This window comes from Pavona decussata, unplaced genomic scaffold, assembly GCF_977016875.1.
Source record: "Pavona decussata unplaced genomic scaffold, jaPavDecu1.1 SCAFFOLD_176, whole genome shotgun sequence".
In the NCBI taxonomy this organism is placed as follows: Eukaryota; Metazoa; Cnidaria; class Anthozoa; order Scleractinia; family Agariciidae; genus Pavona; species Pavona decussata.
Window position 1 is genome coordinate 541,390 of NW_028145587.1, and position 21,339 is coordinate 562,728.

The 21,339-nt window shown below is 39.1% G+C and overlaps 3 protein-coding genes and 1 long non-coding RNA gene across 4 annotated transcripts in view; 1 reads left to right on the top strand and 3 right to left on the bottom strand.

Moving 5' to 3' along the window:
• Positions 1-21,339, bottom strand: part of LOC146463429 (uncharacterized) — a 225,147-nt gene that overhangs the window by 189,629 nt on the left and 14,179 nt on the right. The gene's annotated exons all lie outside the window — the stretch shown is intronic.
• Positions 1,308-8,240, bottom strand: LOC146463443 (uncharacterized). The gene is made up of 6 exons (XM_085084423.1): positions 7,474-8,240; positions 6,636-6,863; positions 5,373-5,529; positions 4,123-4,505; positions 3,481-3,739; positions 1,308-1,876 (listed from the first exon to the last, which is right to left on the bottom strand). The coding sequence occupies exons 1-6, from the start codon at positions 7,831-7,833 to the stop codon at positions 1,428-1,430; spliced, it is 1,836 nt and encodes a 611-aa protein (XP_084940549.1). The 5' UTR covers positions 7,834-8,240; the 3' UTR covers positions 1,308-1,427.
• On the bottom strand, positions 9,600-17,641 carry LOC146463444 (uncharacterized). The gene is made up of 5 exons (XM_085084412.1): positions 17,283-17,641; positions 13,970-14,104; positions 12,970-13,032; positions 11,644-11,733; positions 9,600-10,781 (listed from the first exon to the last, which is right to left on the bottom strand). Exons 1-5 carry the CDS (start codon positions 17,490-17,492, stop codon positions 10,134-10,136), a joined length of 1,146 nt encoding a protein of 381 aa, XP_084940538.1. The 5' UTR covers positions 17,493-17,641; the 3' UTR covers positions 9,600-10,133.
• On the top strand, positions 17,673-20,017 carry LOC146463445 (amino acid transporter heavy chain SLC3A1-like). The gene has a single exon (XM_085084408.1). The coding sequence runs from the start codon at positions 17,721-17,723 to the stop codon at positions 19,422-19,424; it is 1,704 nt and encodes a 567-aa protein (XP_084940534.1). The 5' UTR covers positions 17,673-17,720; the 3' UTR covers positions 19,425-20,017.

Below are 21,339 nucleotides of genomic sequence, written 5' to 3' on the forward strand. Positions count from 1 at the left end.
ATCTTTTGAATGCCGTAGGTCGCGTGTTATTGGTAACTGCTGTAAGAGTAAGCAAAGAAAATTTAGCAACACTCAGGATCGATGTCAGTCACACCATACTCTCGTTATATTTAATGGTTTACAATTTCCTGTCCACGTACTTTAGACCAAAAATATTTTACAGCCTTTAAGAGAAAAAGCACTTTAAAACAGCAATTAAAGCAATTTTTTTATTGATTTCAAGTTTTCTCCCTTCTGATAATTTTTCTGATTCCACAAATCTGAAGTTTTTTCTTTCTTTTTTTTTTTTTTTATTAGGGATAGTAAAGCAAACGAACCACGCTAGTACGCGCGACAATAACCTCCCACGAGGAGAAGTGACACGCGGGGGTAGTTTTCTCGCGAGCTCGCGCGCGTGGATCGTTTGCTTCTATCCCCAACAAAAACAAGGGGTTGCTGGTATTCTACAAAAGGCGTGGCGCATTCTTTATAGACAGGAGCTTATGTTATAGACTATCTTTTTAAAGCTTATGATGTTACAGACATGTCTTTGCATAAATTAGTCATCCTCTTCCTGCAATACAGAGCAAAGTCGTGCAAAAAGAACGCTCGGCAGCTAGTCTCCTCCGCAAGCACGTCGACGTCCGCATTTCCTCTCCGCCTTAATCCGGGATTATTTGAGGCTTATTTATATTATTAAACAGTTGGTTGCGGAAGAAGCTAACTTAGCAAATAAAAAAAACAAAAGTTTTTTGTCACAGTTGGTAAGACGAGAAGTTAATCAGACAAAGTAACCTTTTCAGGCGAAGAATGAAGTGATATACAGAACGCTCCTCCAAAAGACCGAAACAAATGGAAACCGGATGAAGAATAAGACTTCAGTTCTGTCTAATTTTAGACGTTGGCTTTCTGTTGGTCATAACGTTGCTTCATTATTTTAGTACGAAGCGAGAAGTAAGAATTATGTGTTCTTTTTCTTTTTCTTTTTCAAATTCTGATACCTGCTAAGTTTGGCCTTAAGTCGAACCAACTGCTTCTGAAGATTACGTAACTTTGTGTTCGGGTGCTCCCGTGTAGTATTCGTGTTGGGTCGCGATCGGAGGGTGCTCGGCGATGAAGAACGTTGTCGTGTTGAATCAAAAACTGTCACTGTGAATTTTCCATGAGACCCTCTGTGCGGAAGGCTATCGCTGTGACTCGCTGACCGAAGCTTTATTAATTTCGCATGACTTTTTCTAAGACGATAAGTCTTCCTCGACGCATCTGTGTATGCAGCCTGTGGTATATGATGGTGGAAGTGCAACTTTGAATTTTTATTTTCTGTCACTGAGGCGTTGTAGTTTCCCCCAATATGTCTAGTTGACAGTCTATATGTAGAATTCACTAATTCTCCAAAGTTATTTTCATCCTCGATTCCTTTCTCCAGAGAGTTCCTTAACTTTAATCGATTAACGTCCAACTGCGACATTTTTTCCGCGTAAAGATCCTTTGAAATTTACAGGCAGCATCTTGTGTTGTTCACCTACCTGACGACTTTTTAGAATTTTGTTACGCTTGCCATCGTTTTGAGATGAACTTGTCACTGCCTGAGAAAATGCTGATGCGTTTAAATTAAACCCTCTCGCCGGAGAAGAAACAATAGCCTTGTTTTGGACAGATTTGCTTTTCATATCCCAGCTTGAGTGATATTGTAATATGTGGGTGATGATGTCCGAGAGGTTGTGAAATCCGCTACCATACCCTGGTTCGTCGATTGGGGTTTTCTCTACACTGATTGGTAAATGTTCCTTCTCATGCTGTAGCTTCTGATTGGCTCTGGTTGAATGATTGATACTGTCATTTAGAGGAAACGGCGTAAATGAAGCTATCCTTCCTTTTGCAACTAGTGGAGACTTTCCTAAACAAATGATAAAGTAAGAGGATATAAAGGGTTCTATCGGTGTAAAATTAAACGAAACATCATTCAACTATAGGGAGCCATTAGTTAGACTGTGGATACTTTCGACTACATTTCTTGTTAATTAAGGTTACCCGATACCTTCAGAGGTGTCTCGCGTTTAAGCGATGTAGCGCGTCCAGTTTAAACTGTAGATACCTAAACCCCATATCAAATTAAAGCTTATAGAGCTGGCTATCAAACTATGCCAATAATTTTGAAATAAAATGAATTGTCGAATTTTTCACGACCTCTAATTGCAAGCGTCCGAATCACCTTTTTAAAGCTACAAGTCAAAGTGAATTTTGTTTTTTGCTAATATAATTTGCTCCTCAGTTTCCGGACCCAAAGCGCTAAAAAAACGTGTCTGCGTTTTGCCATATTCAATCGCAGTGAAAAGTTATAGAGCATTTTCGAAATAGGATGAAAAAATGTGGAGTAATCGTACAAAAATCGCTTTCGGAGAAAAAATATTTCGAAAGAAAAAATTCGCAGACACGTTTTTGTTGTTTATATGTTAAACTAGCTACTGTCCAAATTTGAAGGCAAACAAACAAATTCCTTTTGAGTTTTAGCTCTTTGAAGTGGCTCCTCCAAGTGAAAAAAAATTATTCGAGAAAACAGCGCTAAAAATTCGGCAATTCTTTTTATTTCAAAATTCTTGGTTTAGTTGGATAGCCAGTTCTATAAGCTTTAATTTGATATAAGGGTGCAGGTATCTACAGTTTAAACCGGACGCGCTACATTGCTTGGACGCGAGACACCTCTGAAGACACCTCTGAAGGTACCGGGTAACCCTTAAAAGTCTGATAAATTAAAGACGGAGTATTTGTCTTTCTTTTGACTAGTAGCTCTGGCTGTCCAAGGAATTTGTTCTGGTAGTTATCTGTGTGTTTTGATTCCAGAATTAATAAGGCAAATCAAACGCGCGCCCCAGCTGAGTATTTACCCATCCAGGACGGTGTCGATGACCCAAGAAATAGTAACTGGACAATGATCAGGTAGAAATCTCTTTTACCACGGCAAACGAAATGCAGGTCTATAGGAAACAAGCGGCGCCATGTGCAAGGTTTGAGATTTGTATTAAGTGCTTACTTTTTCCTAGCCTGTTCAAGGTTCTCATAGATAGCGAAGACAAGAAAAAACAAACTGAAGAAGAAGAAGAAGAAGAAGAAGAAGAAGAAGAAGAAGAAGAAGAAGAAGAAGAAGAAGAAGAAGAAGAAGAAGAAGGAGGAGGAGGAGGAGGAGGAGGAGGAGAAGGAGGAGGAGAAGGACAAGAAGAAGAAGAAGAAGCCCCGAAGAGACTGAGTAAGAGAGGGCACAGGAGCGAGGTTATCCCTTGTCCCCATTTCTCTCGCGTTCAATTTAGTTCCAATACTTTACCGTTCCCACTATTTTGGAACCTGGTACGGGTAAACTTTTGTCGATGTCTACCCAAGTCCGCTATGTACCCACGCAGAGAGCCCTCCACGGAGATGATAAAGAACCATTTTAGCTATATATTTAGGCGATAGCCACATAATGATGACCGGTACACGAAGTCTTCGATCTATTCAGGAACTTACGTCTAAAGATGTTGTTAAGCCAATTGACAACTTGAAAAGCTCCACCTCCTGAGCCCGCGGTGTAATAGTTCACCGCTACAAAATTGGCCCAATTTCCAAACTTTTTGTGGCAAGTAATTAACTTGTCTCTTATTTCCGTGAAGGGATTCAGGCATGGCTGAAGGGGATTTGCCGCTGTACTAAACCAGTTTATCAGAACCAGGCTCCAGCGGTCATTCCAGCCTTCGTTCCAGAGTGATTCTGCGCGGTCGACACACTCCTTCAAAAATGGAAACAGAGAAGATAGAACGTAATGAAACAAAAAACGTTTAGAACTTCCACTTCGCGTTGCGGCAAACTAGAAAAATGATTGGAACACTTGTTAAATGATAACAGAGAAAGGATTTCCAAACCCCCAGAATTATTTGAGTTATTTGGTACAAATTCTAATAATCGTAGACAGGTGTACGCTTTTGCTTATTTTATAAGTAGGAACCCACAAGTGTGAAAATTGATCACATGGAAACACTTCTCGTGCGGGTTGTTTCCAGTTCGTAGATCCAAAGCCGACTATCGGCTATACTGCCTACTGAAGTGTAGAAATATCACCCTAGAAAACTGAGGATGGTCTTTTAAAGATATTTGGTGGAAGATCAGATGTACCTTTTTATTTTGACCTGAGCTTCCATAACGATTCTCCCTCACGTATCGCCACATGTTGTACTCGGTGTAAGGAAAACCGTTCAGTCCATTGTTGTTGAACACTACCAGCCGGCCTAATCTGCGCATTTCTCTTAGCGTGGGCCAGTCACTGATTCCGTCGCCCCAGTTCTCCTTCAGTAACACGTGTGGTGAAATTCCTGCTTGGTCAAACACTCGTTTCAAAATTGTCGGATTTCTCAGGTAGTCTTCGAAGATGATAGTGATGACCTCGCGTGTGTTTGCCTCCAGAAATTTCCTGATTACAATCAGTGTGTCTAACAAGTTTGTCGAGCCACTCCAGAAACAAGAAGCATGACAAAGACGGGCGTCTTCTTCTCCCCACCCTAGAAAGGAAGAGAAAATAGACTCGGAAAATAATGCACCGTATTTTCTCGAATAAACGCTGGCTCTACGAGGCCGAGTCTTAAATAAAAGCCCTGGCGTTTTTTTGAGATGGGTGTACAGTATTAAATCAGGATTAAGCGTCCTAACTGCACAAGCCGACTCGATCTTCCTAGTATACTGTTTTATTTGGATTTATCTACTTATAGTTCGACGTAAATTAAAGTTCTAAACACTACCATTAAACTTGGCGCATCAGGTAATCTATCAATATCTTTTAAATCGTGGTAACTTTTCAGTCTCCGGCCTGTCAATCAAGCGTTTTTTTTTTTCCAACATTGCAATGATCCGTGAGTGTTGTCCTTTCCATTTCAAAGGTCTCTCCAGGATTTCTTCAGTAATGCTTTGGAACGTTCCATAATTTTGCCTTTCTGATAATTCGAACTAGTGGTGAAAAATTTTCTAAGCGCCAGGTTCTACAAGGCCAAGCTTGAAATAAACGCCCCTGGCGTTTAATCAAGAAAAAACGATACTTTACTCTCTTCAGGGCTGTAGGATGAGGGACTGCAGGCCCCACCCAATTCCATTGGCTGTTATTTCTTGAAATGTGTTTGACTGCTATAAACTTGGAAATTTCTTGAAAAAAGAGGTCTTTGGTTTGCTGTAAACCATTTCCATTGTATCGAATTATAATAGACCAATTTCGATATATTAAAATTCTAGCTTGGCCACGAGGCTTTGGGGAAGAAAACAAAAGAAATGTTTTACTCATCCCTGAACCTCAATGTAATTTCTGTTGTTTTATTCCCCTAAGTCTCGTAACCAAGCCGTACAAATTTTAATATATCGAAATTGGTATGTTGGCTTACCGGGATAAATGTCCAACATGAGACCGCGCACACCATCCTGAAGCTGCTGACTGACGCTGAAACGTTGATTGCGGGCCCAGACAGCAAAACTCGGAGAGTTGGAGAAGGAATTATGGGTAACAAGAAATGCCACTTTGTTGAAGGGACGATCATAGTCCTAAATAAAGTGTCAGAAGCAGTGAGCTAATGTTCTACCTTGTTATATTCTCTCTATTTTTAGCTTTCATTTTAATTTCAAGTAAAAAGCGAAACACTAACAAACAAAGACCTTAAGTTCGCGGCCAAAATCTCACTGCGCCACGATTTTCCTTTGATAAAGAGACTGGTATCGTAACTTTACATGCGCTGTAGACTGAATCGGGGCATTTGAATTTGCTTGCAACAAGAGAGGTTGCAACTGTATTGTGGACCATCTAGTTTGGTCCTTAGGAAAATGACTTGAAAATTTTTTACTGAAAGCCGAGAAGTCCACCCACCTTGATTTTTGATAGCTGTCAGGCCTTGAACCTGGTTCCCGGGCCTTTCCCCTTTATTGTAAGTTTAAAGCCCTGGGAACAAGGTTGTCAGGCCTTGATCAGGGTTGAAAGTCAGTGTACGTTATACTAAAACAAGCTCATCTTCTCTTGTCTAAAACCAGTAAAATATGGCGAAATTTATTTTTTCCTAAAACTTGTTGTTAGGACGATGAACTTTCGTTCTGAAACTGGTCAGTGGTGAGTGGTTCGAGTCGTGGTTGAAGCTATCCTCCTCGTGTTCCCTGTGCAACTAGGTGCAGTGGGCGTACGTTGTGAACTGGAAGGAAAACTTAACAAAATGCTACTCCGGAAAACAATAACGCGATGGCGTACAATAGCATCCCATCTAAAAGGGATCTCAGTTAGATGAATAAATGGATACCCCGTGAACCGTCAGAGTAATCTAACAAAATGTGTGGCCCTGGGCTAGACCAGCATCTCAGCCTCGAGGGATCGCTCTGATAAGTCTTTGTGAAAACCGAAATAATACACTCGGTAGCCGACGTAATGGTCTAGTATACCATCAGGGGACTGGGCCGGGCAAGGGGAGGTGTAGTAATAATGCTACATATGCCTGAGACAAACACTCTCATGCATCAAGCGTTCTCCTTTTTGTCTGGAATGTCGGGCACCAGGTATTCTGACTACAAGATTAAAGTTGATTTTAGCTAACTTACCCCAGGTGTTCCTAGTCTTTACATTCTAAAGAATCGTATATACTGTATAATTTTATTAAAAGGCAGAATACCTGTTCTGTCAAAGCAGGTACTCGTGCAAGCTGACAGGTGGCATATGGCTTGTCACATAACCTGCAGACCAGCCCGTCTGCGCATGCGTATCCTGCTGAACAGCGTTCGTTTTCTCGCCGTGGATGATGTAAGCACCGCTGAGATCCCGGCTGGCAGCTGAGGCCTGGGGAACAGGAAAAACCTGCCGAACAAGGTTCGTTGTATACTCGAGGATGATGAAAGCAAACCTGACAAGGGAACAGAAGTTGTCATGAATAACTTCTCAAAACTTTGGCCGTATTTTCTGGCTTGGCTGTCCCCTTTTTGGCATTTTGATTTGTTACTTTTTTTTCCAGAAATCAGCCGCGTGGAGCAGATGAACGTCTTTCCTGCTATAGCTATTGTGATGGACCGTTTATTAAAATACACTTCGCAGTTTGAAGACTGAATTGCGTGTACAAATAATTAAATTGTATTGTAGCCTCTAGTCATTTTGGCCTCGCTTAATTAGGAACGAACCAGTGTTTTTAATTTGTGAGGCGGGGTTGGCAAATGCAAAAAAATAAAAAAAAATCCTGCAAAGCTTTGCAGAAGAAAAACAAATCGGCACAACGAAATGAAACAAAAACCCTACAAAATAGCTTTCAAAATTCATACGAAATATTTCAATTGTAGCGAAAAATTCAGTTACCCTCCTTCCCGGCTCAAAAATGAAATGGTTCACCCCAAACGAGTGTTGGTTCCTGAAGCTATAGGGTGGGAAATCTGTGCTCACTCAGTTGTTTGTAGCTCGAGTTGGTCGAATTGTAGAGTAAGCACTATTTTTGAATGGTACTGTTTTATCTAAGATCAACTGACCTGAACCCCTGGTTCACACGAGAGACCGCTTCCACACCCATAACCAGCAACGCATGGCTCACCATAGCGACGAGGTACGTGGAAGCATTTCTGAACTCCCGGATGACAACTAAATCCAGGCGCGCATGGCCTCGTGGCATGGCAGCGTTCTCCTTTCTCTCCAGGCCGCGCGCATCTCTGTATTCCCGCCTCACACGTGTTTGGCGCATGGCAGCGACAGAAAGCAGAGCACACATCACCGGCCTGTCCTTGGCCGTTTCCATGGGGACAAGAGAAGAACCAAAATCCTTCAATTCGCCAAAAACAGGTGGCAATCAAAAACATTGAAACATAATTCCAGCGATATGGTAATCTGAGCATCTAAAACTTGAAGGTGTCCAGAAGATATCTTCGAGTCCAGTTTACGATGTTCATTAATGCTGCGGATGGCTGGAAGGCGTCTCATCATTAAAAGCCATGTTTAGTTTTCATTAGTATTAACGACCTCTGTGAAGTGTTAACAGGTGGAGACCGTTAAACAGCTGTTGTGTATCACCAAACAAAACACGCTCATCAAGCACTTTCCACGGACTTAGGCTGCTGAGATATAATTTCACTTACGTTCTGAACCGGGAAGCCCTTTGGACAAGATACAGTCAAGTGGCCATTGCGTAAAACTGAAATAGCTTTTGGCGATGTCAAATTATCTGTCACCCTGCATGAGGTCATCTCCCTTTTCCACAAAAGCTTGCAATCGCAAAATATGGCAGTTTGTCTGATCGAAACTTTGTCCGAATTACATCTGTTTTATCTTCAATAGAAATGAAGACTGAAACTACTCATTAATCCGCTATTCTTCCACAGGTTTTATAAATTTGCTAAGAGTTTTTCATGTTAAATGCCTGTTAAAGGAGCAGTGTCACCTATTTTTTGTGTCACTTTGAATAGCCAAAAAGCACATTTGAGTTGATGGAATGGTCCAAATAATGATTCAGTTATGTTAGCAATAGCCCTACTAGTGGACAGAAATTAGTATTTTAAATTATCTTTGGCTGCGGATGGCTGAGATGGAATGGATTGCAACTTGAAACTGAAAACTGGCCAATTTTTTCAAGTTCTTTTTGTGCATTATAGAGAAGTCACTAAAAACTGTTTATAGTTTGTTCTCTCTCGGAGGAATCTGTCAGTATTTTCTCCCCAGTGCTCTAACAACAATTTCACGTTAGAAAATAGGTTCTTTGTCAAAATATTTGAGCTGGTTTGACAAAAATACAGCAAAATCGCCGTGAAAGTGCTCCTTTAACTAATTTCCTTTCAACTGTTGTAGAACAGCATACACGTTACTAAAGTGATAAAAATGCATAATTTATCTTTAATTTTTGAATTTTGTTTTTGCAAACTTAAACATAAATTCTTCTGAAAGTCGCAAAGAAGTTCAAGAGGGATTCTGATGAAATGCAAAGGAGGACAGTAGGTCAGAGGCAGTTTCGTTTAAGCAGGAACTGGATAAGGACCACACGCACATTTTTTAAGGCTCATCCTATGGAGGAAGCGCTCTTTGCTTAAGTCCTTGCCTTTCCCGTCAGCTCCAATAGCTCTCACCTGATACGAGTGAGAGTTAGAGCTATTCAGGTGTTCTTTATATATGGCCAGTGTGAAACCAACTTAAAGCGATCATATGTGGTCAGCAGAACTATTAATGTCCGTATAGATAGCTTAGTAACTGAATCCGCACTTCAAGTCAAAGCAACCATTTACCGTCAAACCCTGTTTCAAGATTGCGGAAAAGGCGAGATGAACAAAACGCAAACTGAAAAATAAAATCAATTTGCTGGAAATGGGAAAGGAGAGGGCTGCACAGTTTGTTCTAGGGTAATCGCGTTCAGTTTCGCATTCTCGCTAACTCGAAGCTAAGAACAGACAACGTCAAACGCGTCTGTTTGCCTATGTTTTGAACGCTTGAAAATGAGAGCACGTTTGCCCTGCTTGATTGGAAGACGTTCAACGAGTTTTTTTTTTTTTTTATCAAAATATTGAATTTACCGAATTTAAAACTAAAGCAAAGACGTAGATTATGAGAGCATCAAACCGCTCTGATCTTTGAAGAGTACGGGGATCTAAAAATCTAGAAAACGATAAAACGTGTCTACATTGATTAGTAGTAGTACCATTTTTTATTTCTTGATTGTTATATCAAAATTTTAATGTCTTCTAACATTTTATGCAATGCTGTGTGTATCTGTTTTGAACTGCCTCTAAAGTAGTTCAGTTAAAATTGTAAATAAAACTTCTAATATTCTGTACAAAGACTATACTATAACTGATCACTGTACTGTATTAGATCTAAAATACGCTGAGAGAGCTTAAACCACGGACAATGAGTAAATATTAAATAACACTGTACAAACTATTCCAATTGGTTTAAATACAATAAATATCATACAAGAGATCCTTAACGCGATAAATAAACTTGTTTCTTTTCTTTTTCAGCCAACCAGGACAAGACTACCAAATAGAAGTTCCTCCATGCACAACTTCACAGTTGAAAAAGCAGAGTGCTACTTATACATGTTTGTTATCTTTAGTTAACATTATGACTTTTTCTTTCCTCTCCTGCTATAGTATCGCCACAGAGGTTCAATTCGAAGAGGAAGGGGAGGTTGGAGAGATTGTACTCCAGACTACCACAAAGCACCCACTCCTCCCACTCCACTTCTTACAGATCCCCCACTAGATGCCCTTCCAACAGAACTGTCACTTTTAAGAGTCGGTAACGAGTTTGTTTTGGAGCTTCTCCGCTTGAGGAGTTTCTCATGTTCCTCTTTCAGTGTATTGAAGTCTCGCTTGAGATGAACAAAGTCTACAAAGGTGTGTTTTTCCGGAGTCTGTGATTTGAGTGCTGCTATCTCATTCAGCAGTCCCGTGATTCTGTTTTTGAGCAAGTCTCTCTCCTTGAACATGTGTTTCAACGCTTGTGCCGAATCCTGAAGATTGAACTCTACAAGTTTATTTTCTTTGTCTAGTTTATCAACCTCTTCTGTAAGAGTTGCATTTTTCCCTTCAATTTCTTGAATAAGTTCTTTAAGTCTGGCAATTTCTGCGGCTTGGTCTTGTTCCTCGGCTTTTGATGCCTGTGCTAGCTTGGTTTGCATTTCCAACACGGCTATCCTAGATTTCAATCTCTCCACCTCTGACGACAAGGACTCATTTTTGGTGCTGAAATCACGAACAGTTACTTCTAGGACAGCTTTCTCTTGTTTTAACTGCTCACTGCTGTGCGATAACGACTCGATAGTTGCTTTTGCTTCCTGAAGGGCTAAACTCATTTTCTGATTGAATAAAAGAAGAAAACAGTTTAAATTCAAACTGATTGTCAAATATAAGGCGAACGATATAAGGTTTAACACGTTCAAGCATAGTAAATAAAAGGCAATGGTTATGAAGCCTGACAAACTTCTTTGTTATATGTTTTGTTAGCATTTTTGGCCTTGACCGTGCACAAACCACAATAGATTTTGAAATGTCTTGGAGTAACTACCAATAGAACTTTCCTGTTAAGATATTCAGCTGTAGTGTGAATGTTAAAACAAAGGATTATGCACGGTCGCAGCCCTTCCAACATAAATAGCCCATTTCCGAGTTGTTGTGAACCTCACTATGAAAGCGAGGCTAAGTGCAAAACTTTTCATATGAAAATTAGTTTTGTTTGCATATGAATGAAAACTAATTTTCATAACAAAAACTTTGGACTTAGCCTCGCTTCCATAATGAGGTTCAGAGCAACTCGGAAATGGCCTATTGCAGAACCATTATTGTCATTACAAGGTTTTATAACCAGTCCCTCAATTAACTATGGTTCAAGAAAGCTAATGGAAACGTGATGTGATTGAAATCACCCTTGAACCTTTCAGGATGCCTTATTTAAACGTTGGGGGATATTATAAAGCTACACATACATGCAAAAGAAGAACAGATTCAACAACGTTCAAGAAAGCAACTGGAAAAGGCCACGTGATTGAAATCACCATTGATCCTTTCTACATGCCTTCACATTGGTAGATACAAGCTTCAATTCTCATTGTTGGAATTGTTTATTTCCAAGAGCACATCAATCTATATAACATTCAATAAAAAATTATTCTTAAAATTTTTTCTTGTTATTCTTTGCTCAATATTTTACAGTGTACTTACTGCAGCCTCATTTCCAGTTGTTTTCAAAGACTCTAGTTGTTCCTTTAGCGCTCTGTTCTCCTTGTCAAGAGCTTCATTCCTTTCTGTGAGCTGTTAATAATAATTATTATTTCATGAATCACACATTTTCTTTTGTTATTCAACATCCTTTATTTAACTTACATCCTTCATGAATATTAAACTAACTGAAACGAGGGATTTATACAGATAAATCCCTCATTTACATTAGCAGTACTGCGAGAAATGCACACATCAGGTTGCTTCTATTGTTCTCCGTTTCTCACCTAAGTGTGACGGTACTAGTTAGCCGGCGTTTGTCCCCTTGAACAAAGGAATAATTTCATGAAATAAGTCAGATAAATACCTCGAACGTCGGTATTAATCCATATACATCCCTCGGGCCTACGGCCCTCGAGATGTATATGGATTAATACCTCCGTTCTTGGTATTTATCTCTTACTTAAATGCTTTAAATTAGTAAACAAATGGGAAAAACTGTGACAAACCATACTAAGTTAGTGTTTACTTGAGAAATACAGTCCTTGAAAAATATGACAGTAATGCAATGTCCCAGATACAGTGTACACTGTACATGTAACTTTCAAGAGCAATATGCCAATGAAGAATTGTAAGGGGTCAATAGACGTGGGACTTTCCTGATCTTCTCATGTTCACCATTCAATATTTTGAGCAAGGAAGCCAGCTCTATATGAAGATCTCTCAAAGAACCTTATTTTCTTTAAACAATGCTTTTTAGCCTCAGTTCTCTATCAATATAAAGCTGAAATGTCCACCAAAAACAGATTTCAGGTTTTCCTGAGACAGCATTTTGAAGCTAAAAAAATTTAATAAATATATACAATTAAGATCCCATAATGTATATACATTACGCACGTTTGTAAAAATTCAGGAATGATAATTATACATGTATCTTAAAGGGAACCTCCACTCTGACAACAAATTGACGGTAAAGCATTGGAAAAAGTGTCTAAATTCTAAATTTTAGTCTAAACTGTAGAAATGACATTCAAGTATGTTAAAAGTTATATTTGATTATCAACTACTTTTGCTTTTAAATTTCCTGGGCGGAGCCATTTTGGATTTTATGATGTGCAGTGGTTGCTGCTATTGTTATTCAGCAGAAGTTCTTTTGTGTGAAACAATTGAGCAACCGTATTACGTCATGAAATCCAAGATGGCAGCGCCCGGGTAATTTCAAAACCAAACTATTCGAGAATCAAATTATTCATTTTTTGTCCAACACTGAAATTATTTCCATTTCATTCATTCATTTCAAAGTAGATTGTATTTTCAACTGAACTGTACCTGTTGCTTCTCTAAGACCCAGCTATTTTCAGCTTCAAGTTTTTCAGACACAACTCTCATAATCTGGCAAGGAAACAAGACAGCAAGGCTTACATACCACACAGAATTCCTACAGAAGTTTTATTTTGTGGATTGATTTTTGGTTTTACAGGTACAGTGGAACCTTGATTTAACAAAGTGCCAACTGAAGGGACTAGGGAAATTGAGGGTTCATTGTATCGAGGTTCTGTTCCACACATTTTAAAAGGCTGGGCTGAAGAATTTTGTTCATTATACCAAGGACTTTGTCATATAGAGGCTAGTTAAATGGAGGTTCCAAATGTAACTAAAGAGTATTGATTGATATGTATTTTCTTGAAAGATTGATACAAAAAGAGCAATACAACAACTTAGGAGTTACAGTTGGTGGATGAAGGGGAGAGGCCCCTCACCCACCAGAGAAGCTAAGGTCGAAACAGCCAGAATTCATTTGAACTTTCCTCAAGAGAATCCCCCCCCCCCCCACCCCCCGGTGTTTACTATGAGCCTGAGGCATTGGCCCTTAACCTTACACAAAGTTCTGGATCCACCACTGAATCACTGTGCACACCTTTCAATAAAATTAAACTGTGAACTACATGTTTGTTCATTTTCTAAGGCATCCATTATAAGGATGATTGAATTCATGAAGGAGCAGTGAAAGCAAAACCAATTGATTAAGTCTTGAAGTTCACAGTTTGCATCTTAATAAGTTAAAAGCCAGTTTAATGGTGTTGTCAAAGTAAATTGTCAAAATTTATTTTCATGGAACCAATTTTGTTAAATATAAGAAAATCTGCAAAATTAGGACTTGTTCACCAACAATAATTAATGAACTATCTCATTTTACATATTAATTAATAAAATTATAGTCTATTAAATAATTATCTTGTCAACCTGATACAGTAAGACTAATCTCATTACAATCAGGAACCCTGTTGTAGACATATTATTAACTGTTGTTGTGCTCCAGTTTACCTACCTCCACCTTGTGTTTTTCCGTTAAAGCAGCACAGGTTTCATCAATCTTTATCAAACAATCTCGCTGCATTTGCTGTAATTGTTCCTTGGAATCCTTGGCAATCTGATGAAGTTCCTTACAGTTTGACAAATCATTCTAAAACCAACAAAAATGAGTCTTATTTTTCTTGATCACAACCATGGCCAGCACGGTAAAAAATAAAATTACAGTTTTACTGCTGAGGTAACTTATCGTATAGTCAAGTGCTACATAAGTGAGCTGCTGTTACCTAAAGCCGAATAAAAGGGAAGAACTTTGCTATTCTTGATCTGACTTATAAATTGCTTTAATAAAAGATTTCAAATTGATAATTCTTCCAGGCAAGGGGTTTATATAAGCTGCAGACAGTTTTAAGACAACAAGCTTAGCTTTTTTACACAATTAACCTGGTTTGGCTGACAAGAAGGGCTTGCATGCAAGTGACATAAAATAGTTGAAAAGTACAAAAAATAATGCCAAATCATTATTAGTCATTATCTCTAGAGGAACCTTGGCAAAATAATGGAAACTAGTACGGAGACTGTACACATAAAGGTTTTCCTACAAACGGTGCATAATTATATCGCTTTTTCAGCCAATAAACAACAACAACAAAATGCTCCAGACCTGCCAAGGTTTTGAATTATGCACCCCACTTGCATCTACCGAATGAGTCTGTCTCAATTTGTTCTCCTAGTCCTCCTAGGAAACTGATTAAAATACTCTCACCATGTTGAAGATTGTAAGTCGGAAATGAACATACAGTGCAATAAGGCACTTTACATCGGACAGGGAATTAAATTAAATAACATCTAATATCAAGAGGCTTTTCGGATTTAATCAACTGAATTAAGACACTTAAATCACAGATAATCTTTCATTTGCCACTTTTCAGAATGAGACAAAGGAAATCAAAGTGCTTTGGTCTGATTTGATTTCATAAAGTAAACAGAAAACTAAATTAATTTAAAAATTAATTAAAAGTCAAAAACATTTTGTTTGCCTTGTGGAATCATTGTTTTAAAACTTCAGGATTATTAATATCAAGTCTGTTTGGCATATTACAAGTCTCTTTGACAAATCAACTCTTTTGTGTAAATTGGACCTGTGTTAGCACAAACAACTGACACACAACTCAGACCACTAACAAACAACAGTTGACTCAGTTAAACCAACTGTGAAAATGAGAAATGCTAATGGGTGCATGCAAAGAAAAGAAAGTAGATGAAAGCTTAAAATGCCTACAACAGTCATAGTTATTGGAAGAGTTGAATGACGAGATGCACAAGATGTTTTTGCATGTCATTCATAAGCAGTGAAGAAATTGTAAAGATTCAAATGAGTTGACTGTCTGGGGAGCAGCAGCTTAAAACACATTTTCTTGAGAGCTCATTCAAGAAAAGGTGCTTATTGGAGACTGGGCACTTAAAGGGGAAGTATCATGAACATTTGATGTCATTTCAAAACCCAAAAATGTTTGTCTGACAACAGAAACAAAAAACAATTGTCTAGTTTTGTTATAAATTATCACCCCAGTGTAATAAAACTGTCGATTAGTGCCCCTGGCCAGAGAAAGAGTAGGTCGGAATGGATTAAAACTTGAAAAATATTAGGCTAATGTTTTTCAAGTGTTCGCATTTTTGTTTCAAAACTGCGCTAAAACAGAGTACAAGTTGTTTCTGTCAAGAATTGGGTTGATTTCTCTACTCGCGTTGTTCTAGAATTATTTTGTAGCAAAGTGAAGGTCTTATTTCACCTTTTTGAACAAAAGAGGTCAAAAACCTCATGATACTTCCCCTTTAACAGGAAGAGGGGCCCTTTCTTTTTTACAGACATATTTGAGATTGTACAAACAACCAGTTGACCAAATCTGAGAAACTACTTTAACAACATTAAGAATGGGATCTACTCTTTTAGAGATTGAAGTGATTGTCATCTACAGTCGATCTCGTTTCCACAGGGTCTCTCTTCTTCCACTCCTCAAAAGTCTCTCATTTCTCTCTCACTCTAAGGGATGGGAATCTTGAGGAGAGACCCTGGGAACAATACAGTTTCGATGACTCTCTATTTCTCATACGGACACGTAATGGAAAGGAGGAAGGGGTCTTATGTGGCTGATGCAATTATTTCTGTGTCAATAAGGAGTTCTTTTGTGATATTATAAGGCTTAGGGCTGCTTATTATGGAAAGCTGGATGTTCTTCTGACACAAACACTCATTTTAAGGGACTGGGAAATAATCATGAGAATGGTGTACTTACTGGAAGATTAGGGTACTAAATCAAACCATTATGACCATGCAATAGATGTGAGGAAAAGTCATACTGTGTATTAAAATATTATTGGTCTTGAGGATAGTTCAAAGGGACAGGTTTCTCTTCCTTATTACAGGGAGTAATACTAAGGATAAGTCCCTTAATCTCTTAGAGGTGAACATTGCCTAGAGTGATTTAGGCCCAGTTTAGATGATGTACCTTTCATGCACTGTACCTTATGCAATTAAGTTGTTTAGCACAGACTGCAAGGTGATTTTGGCAGAGTACTTAATTCAGTCAAGTTTGGCGTGGGTGTGACCTTGGAGCGACAGCTGATTCAAATGGCATACTTTATCAACCAAATTTATCAAACCTTTTTTGTGTGTGTAAAAGTTTCATGCTTAACTGGCCATGCCTGGAGCCAATCAGAAGCCTTGTTTTAACGCTTGGCGCAGTTGAAAGGAATGCCATCTGAAACCATGTCTCTCCAGTATTGTATGGATTATGCAGCAAGTTCTCCTGTACCTAATTCAGACGCCATACCACTATCAAATCACAAACGTGCAATACACCGCTTGGTTCGGCGTGTGAACCCGGGGCCCTAAAACTTCCCCATAGCCAACCTTCTACTGCATGTGATTTCTCGGTTCAGTCAACTCTCGCGCTGCGGACACCTCGCTATAACGGAAAACCCGATAATACGGACAGCAGCTAAATACCCGGCAAAAATAAATTTCAGATGTTTGACTGAAATAAATTCCTGCTATTACGGACTCCGATCTCGCTAGCTATTAAGGACACTAACTCGTGGTCCTGAGGGTGTCCGCAAAAGGGAGTTGACTGTATATGTAAATTCAACTCTCTCCCTTTAATTGATTTTCCAATGTATACTCCGCGATATACGTATGTTATTTAGCTTATTTTGGCCTTATTTAAGGCTAGTGATATAAACTTTTTACAGCTGTCTGAAGAGATCTCACCCTCAGCTCTTCAGGAATTAAAATTTGGTTGACCTTTTAAGGAATCATTTGGAACCCTTACCCGTAATTTGTCAACTTCACGTTCCAGAAGATCACATCTGGCGGCTTTTGCCTGTTGTAGCTCCAGTTCAGCAATTCTAGCTTTCAAGAGATCGTTTTCAGAGTGTAAATCCTGCAAATGTAACAGAGTTTTTATATGCTTCCCTGTAAGCCGTCCATCTTGCTCCACTCTGTTCTCGTAACTTGCTCTCCGTTCCGACTTTGCTGTCATCGTCCGTGGCTAAAATACTAACAAGAATTTCCCTTTTTCCTCTACACTTTTGGTAATAGAAACACGGACAAATCAAGCCATAAAGCTATTTGACTTTTTACTGTTTGGCGTGCGAAATCTGTTATGAGGTTGTTTATTCGTCGGCAGGGAACTTGTATGCAAATGAGCGGTTTCCCCAGTCCCCTTCTGCAACCGTAGAAAACGCCTGGAAGAATTTTCCCGTACAACATGGGCGCTGAACATTTTGGAGAATTTAGCTCAATTATTTTTGCCCTTGTAATAGCAGCATTGATTAATGTGGTATTATTTACTCTATGGAAAGGATACAAAGAGAGCAAAGAACTAGAGGAGCGAAAACGATGGTGGAAAGAAGGTGTCATATACCACATCTATCCACGATCTTTCCAAGACTCTACTGGTGACGGTAATGGCGATTTGAAGGGGATAACGAATCGACTCGACTACTTCGAATTCTTGGGAATTAAGATCCTTTACTTAAGCCCCATCTTCAAATCACCCATGGTGGACAATGGCTATGATGTTTCAGACTTCAAAGACATTGATCCCATGTTTGGAGATTTGAGTGACTTTGATGAACTCCTGAAAGAGACTCACGCGAGGGGCATGAAACTGATCCTGGACTTTGTACCCAACCACACCTCAGATCAACACCCCTGGTTCCTTGAAAGTCGTTCCAGTAAACTCAGCCCTAAACGAGACTGGTACGTGTGGCTTGACCCTACCCCAGGGGGTGGTCCCCCTAATAACTGGGTCAGCGTGTTTGGCGGAAGTGCATGGAGTTATGATGCCAACACAGACCAGTACTACTTGCATCAGTTTTGTCCAGAACAGCCAGATCTCAACCTCAGGAATGCAGAAGTGCGTCAAGCTCTAATTGATGTTCTAACGTTCTGGCTTGATCGGGGTGTGGATGGGTTCAGGGTAGATGCTGTCCCTCACCTTGTTGAAGATTCCAGTTTTCAAGATGAACCCACAAAGGCGGAGTATGACCCCTTCCGCCCCCAGTATGACCACTTGGATCATATCTATACCAAAAACTTGAATGCCAATCACAAAATTGTGCAAGAGTGGCGAGCAGTTCTTGATAAGTACACAGATTCTTACAGAATCCTCATTGGAGAAATCCTCTCCGATCATCTCCAAGAGGTAATCAAGTATTATGGTGGAATGTTTAAGAATGAGTTTGACTTTCCTTTTAACTTTGGTTTTTTGGGGTTAAATGAATCCACTACTGCAGAAGAAGTTTATCAAGTGATCTCTGATTATCTTGGAGCTCTTCCTAGAGGTAAATGGCCAAACTGGGTTCTTGGCAACCATGATGTATCCAGGATAGGTAGTAAAGTCGGTGATGAATACTGCTGCGCATTAAATGTCCTCCTTCTTACTCTTCCTGGGACTGCTGTCACATACTATGGAGAGGAAATTGGAATGATGGATGCAGACGTCCCCCTGAAAAGTAGCAAAGACTTCCGAGATCCACAGAGGTCACCAATGCAGTGGAGTGATGGAAGAAATGCAGGGTTTTCTTCTGCAGTTAAGGCATGGTTGCCAGTTGCAAAGAACTTCAAAACACTCAATGTTGAGGTTCAGAGGACAGATCAGACCTCTGCTCTGCACCTTTACAGAGAATTGCTGAAGTTACGGAACGCAAATGAATGCTTCAAAGGGCTCAGTTTTAAAGTTGTTCATGTAAATACTTCAATTCTTGCCTACACAAGGTCAGACAGGCATTGCAAGTTTCTTGTAGTTGTTAACTTTGGACGTGATGGATGGAAGGGATCATTGAATGGCATTGCTGGTTCAGGGGTTGTTGAAATTGACAGTGAGATGAAGATGAAGAAGGGAATCAATGTGCAGTTCCATGAATTTGTACTCAAAAAAGCACAGGCTCTTGTTATAAGGATAAAGTAAAGACAGGAGGACATGGGGTTGAGGGAGGGGGGAGGTAGTTCAAGTTGATGCAACAAAATTGAGATAACTTTTTAAAAAACAAGATAGACATTTAATGTATTTTGTAGCATCAAACGGCTCGGGGGTGGGGTGGGGGTACCATTTTATAGTACCCTCAACCATCCCCATGAGTCTCCCTTGAATCTGTGTCTGTGCAAATACGGTCAATGAATGAGAAATCTAGGAGTATGCCAGACAAAGAAAAAGCTCTTTCAGACCTCTTGCTACAGTATCTAATACAGAAACTCATTACAGCTATTTAGTAGCAGCTATCTTCAGACTACAGAGTACCACTTTCTTGAATGAAATTTGTTTTCCTTGAGAGTTACAAGATAGCAGGAGATGTCTACTGTATTGCACCATTTGCTTACCCTGGGTACCAGAGCTTTTTTTTTTCTTGCACACTATGAAAACTTGGGATCAGCCGGAGGGGGATTAATGTTGTTACAAGCAGAAAAACTGCAAGAAAAAACTTCTGGTGCAGAGTGTTATGATTTACCATTCTTGATGATCTTTGGACATTTTTGCTGTATCAAATTAAATGCCAACCACAACACATGTCTCACAGGTTGAATACATGATTTGGCATGTAGAGACATTACAGTTGAGTAATGGTGCTGGCTTTGCAAAACTAGAGTGATATGAGGTGAAGATCAACGAATTAGCCGTCTTGACAATCAAATACAAAGAAAATTTGGCCCAGTAGAAAGCCAACGAACATGACATACTGAAAAAATGAACTTGTAACCAAACTTACTATTCAATGAAAATTAGAAAAATGTGCTTAAATGGAATTTCTGCTCTCAATCAAAATGAATGATGCGATGTATTTTTTTTTCATAACTCACATATGTAAGGTAATGCAGAGGCTCGATTTTGTAGTTTTTTCGTTTAACTTCTTTTGTTATCTTAATATATTTTTTTTGCGTCTCTTCTTTTCTTTTTCTCTATTACTTAGTTGTCTTTTTTTTTCTCTTTTAACTTAACAGAAAAGTACTTTGTAAAATTCAGATACTGTATAAGTGTAAGTAATTTATATAAGTGTAAGCAACCTAAGTGTATTAGTGTATCTGCGTATTTAAATAAAGCGTGTTAAATAAAAAAAAAAAAAAAAATACTGAAAAAAACTAAGTGATGCTCAAGCATGCCAGGGTTTGGAATAGAAGCCTTGATCATGCTTCTTCTGCTGTAACATCGAAGCAGAAAACATGTCAGAAAAAAATGTCTGCTGTTTCAGTTCTCCTGTTTATTTTACCTCTTGTTGTTTCTGTTATAAATAAAATGACTGTGGTCTAATCAAAGGGAAATCAAACTTATTGTCTTGCCTGTTTGTTTAATGATATAGTCAAAATACAGTCAACAAACCAGCAGAAATAAACTAGGAAAATATTGAATTCTCCCAACACAAACCGCAAAGTTGTAGAGTGCAGCGAAGCAAAAACACAGCCAAAGGCTAAAGTAGACTTTAGCCTTCAGTAGGTTACATGTTACATAGCTCTCTAAGCACTGATAAAAGAATAATATCAAAAGACATAGTTATACCAGGTATTTAAAGAAGAAATGCAGCATCTTGCAACAAAAAAAATGGCTGGACCCATCAGTATAAAAGGTGCAAGAGAATAACGATTTAGATTCTATTCGGCCTCGCAAAGATCTTAACAACAGCGGCTCTGCTACCACTGGAAGTACCGAGGTGAGCCAAACCAAAGCTACTGTATCTAAAAATAATCCTTCAAAGGGCATAGGAAGCATACTTGCTAAACAGAAACAACAGGAGGTCAAATAAACAGGCAAAAACCGCAGAGCTCATAACCCAACCTTTGAGATGAAAATCAACCGCACATAAAAATTTCATAGGTTTCTTTAGACCAGGTTC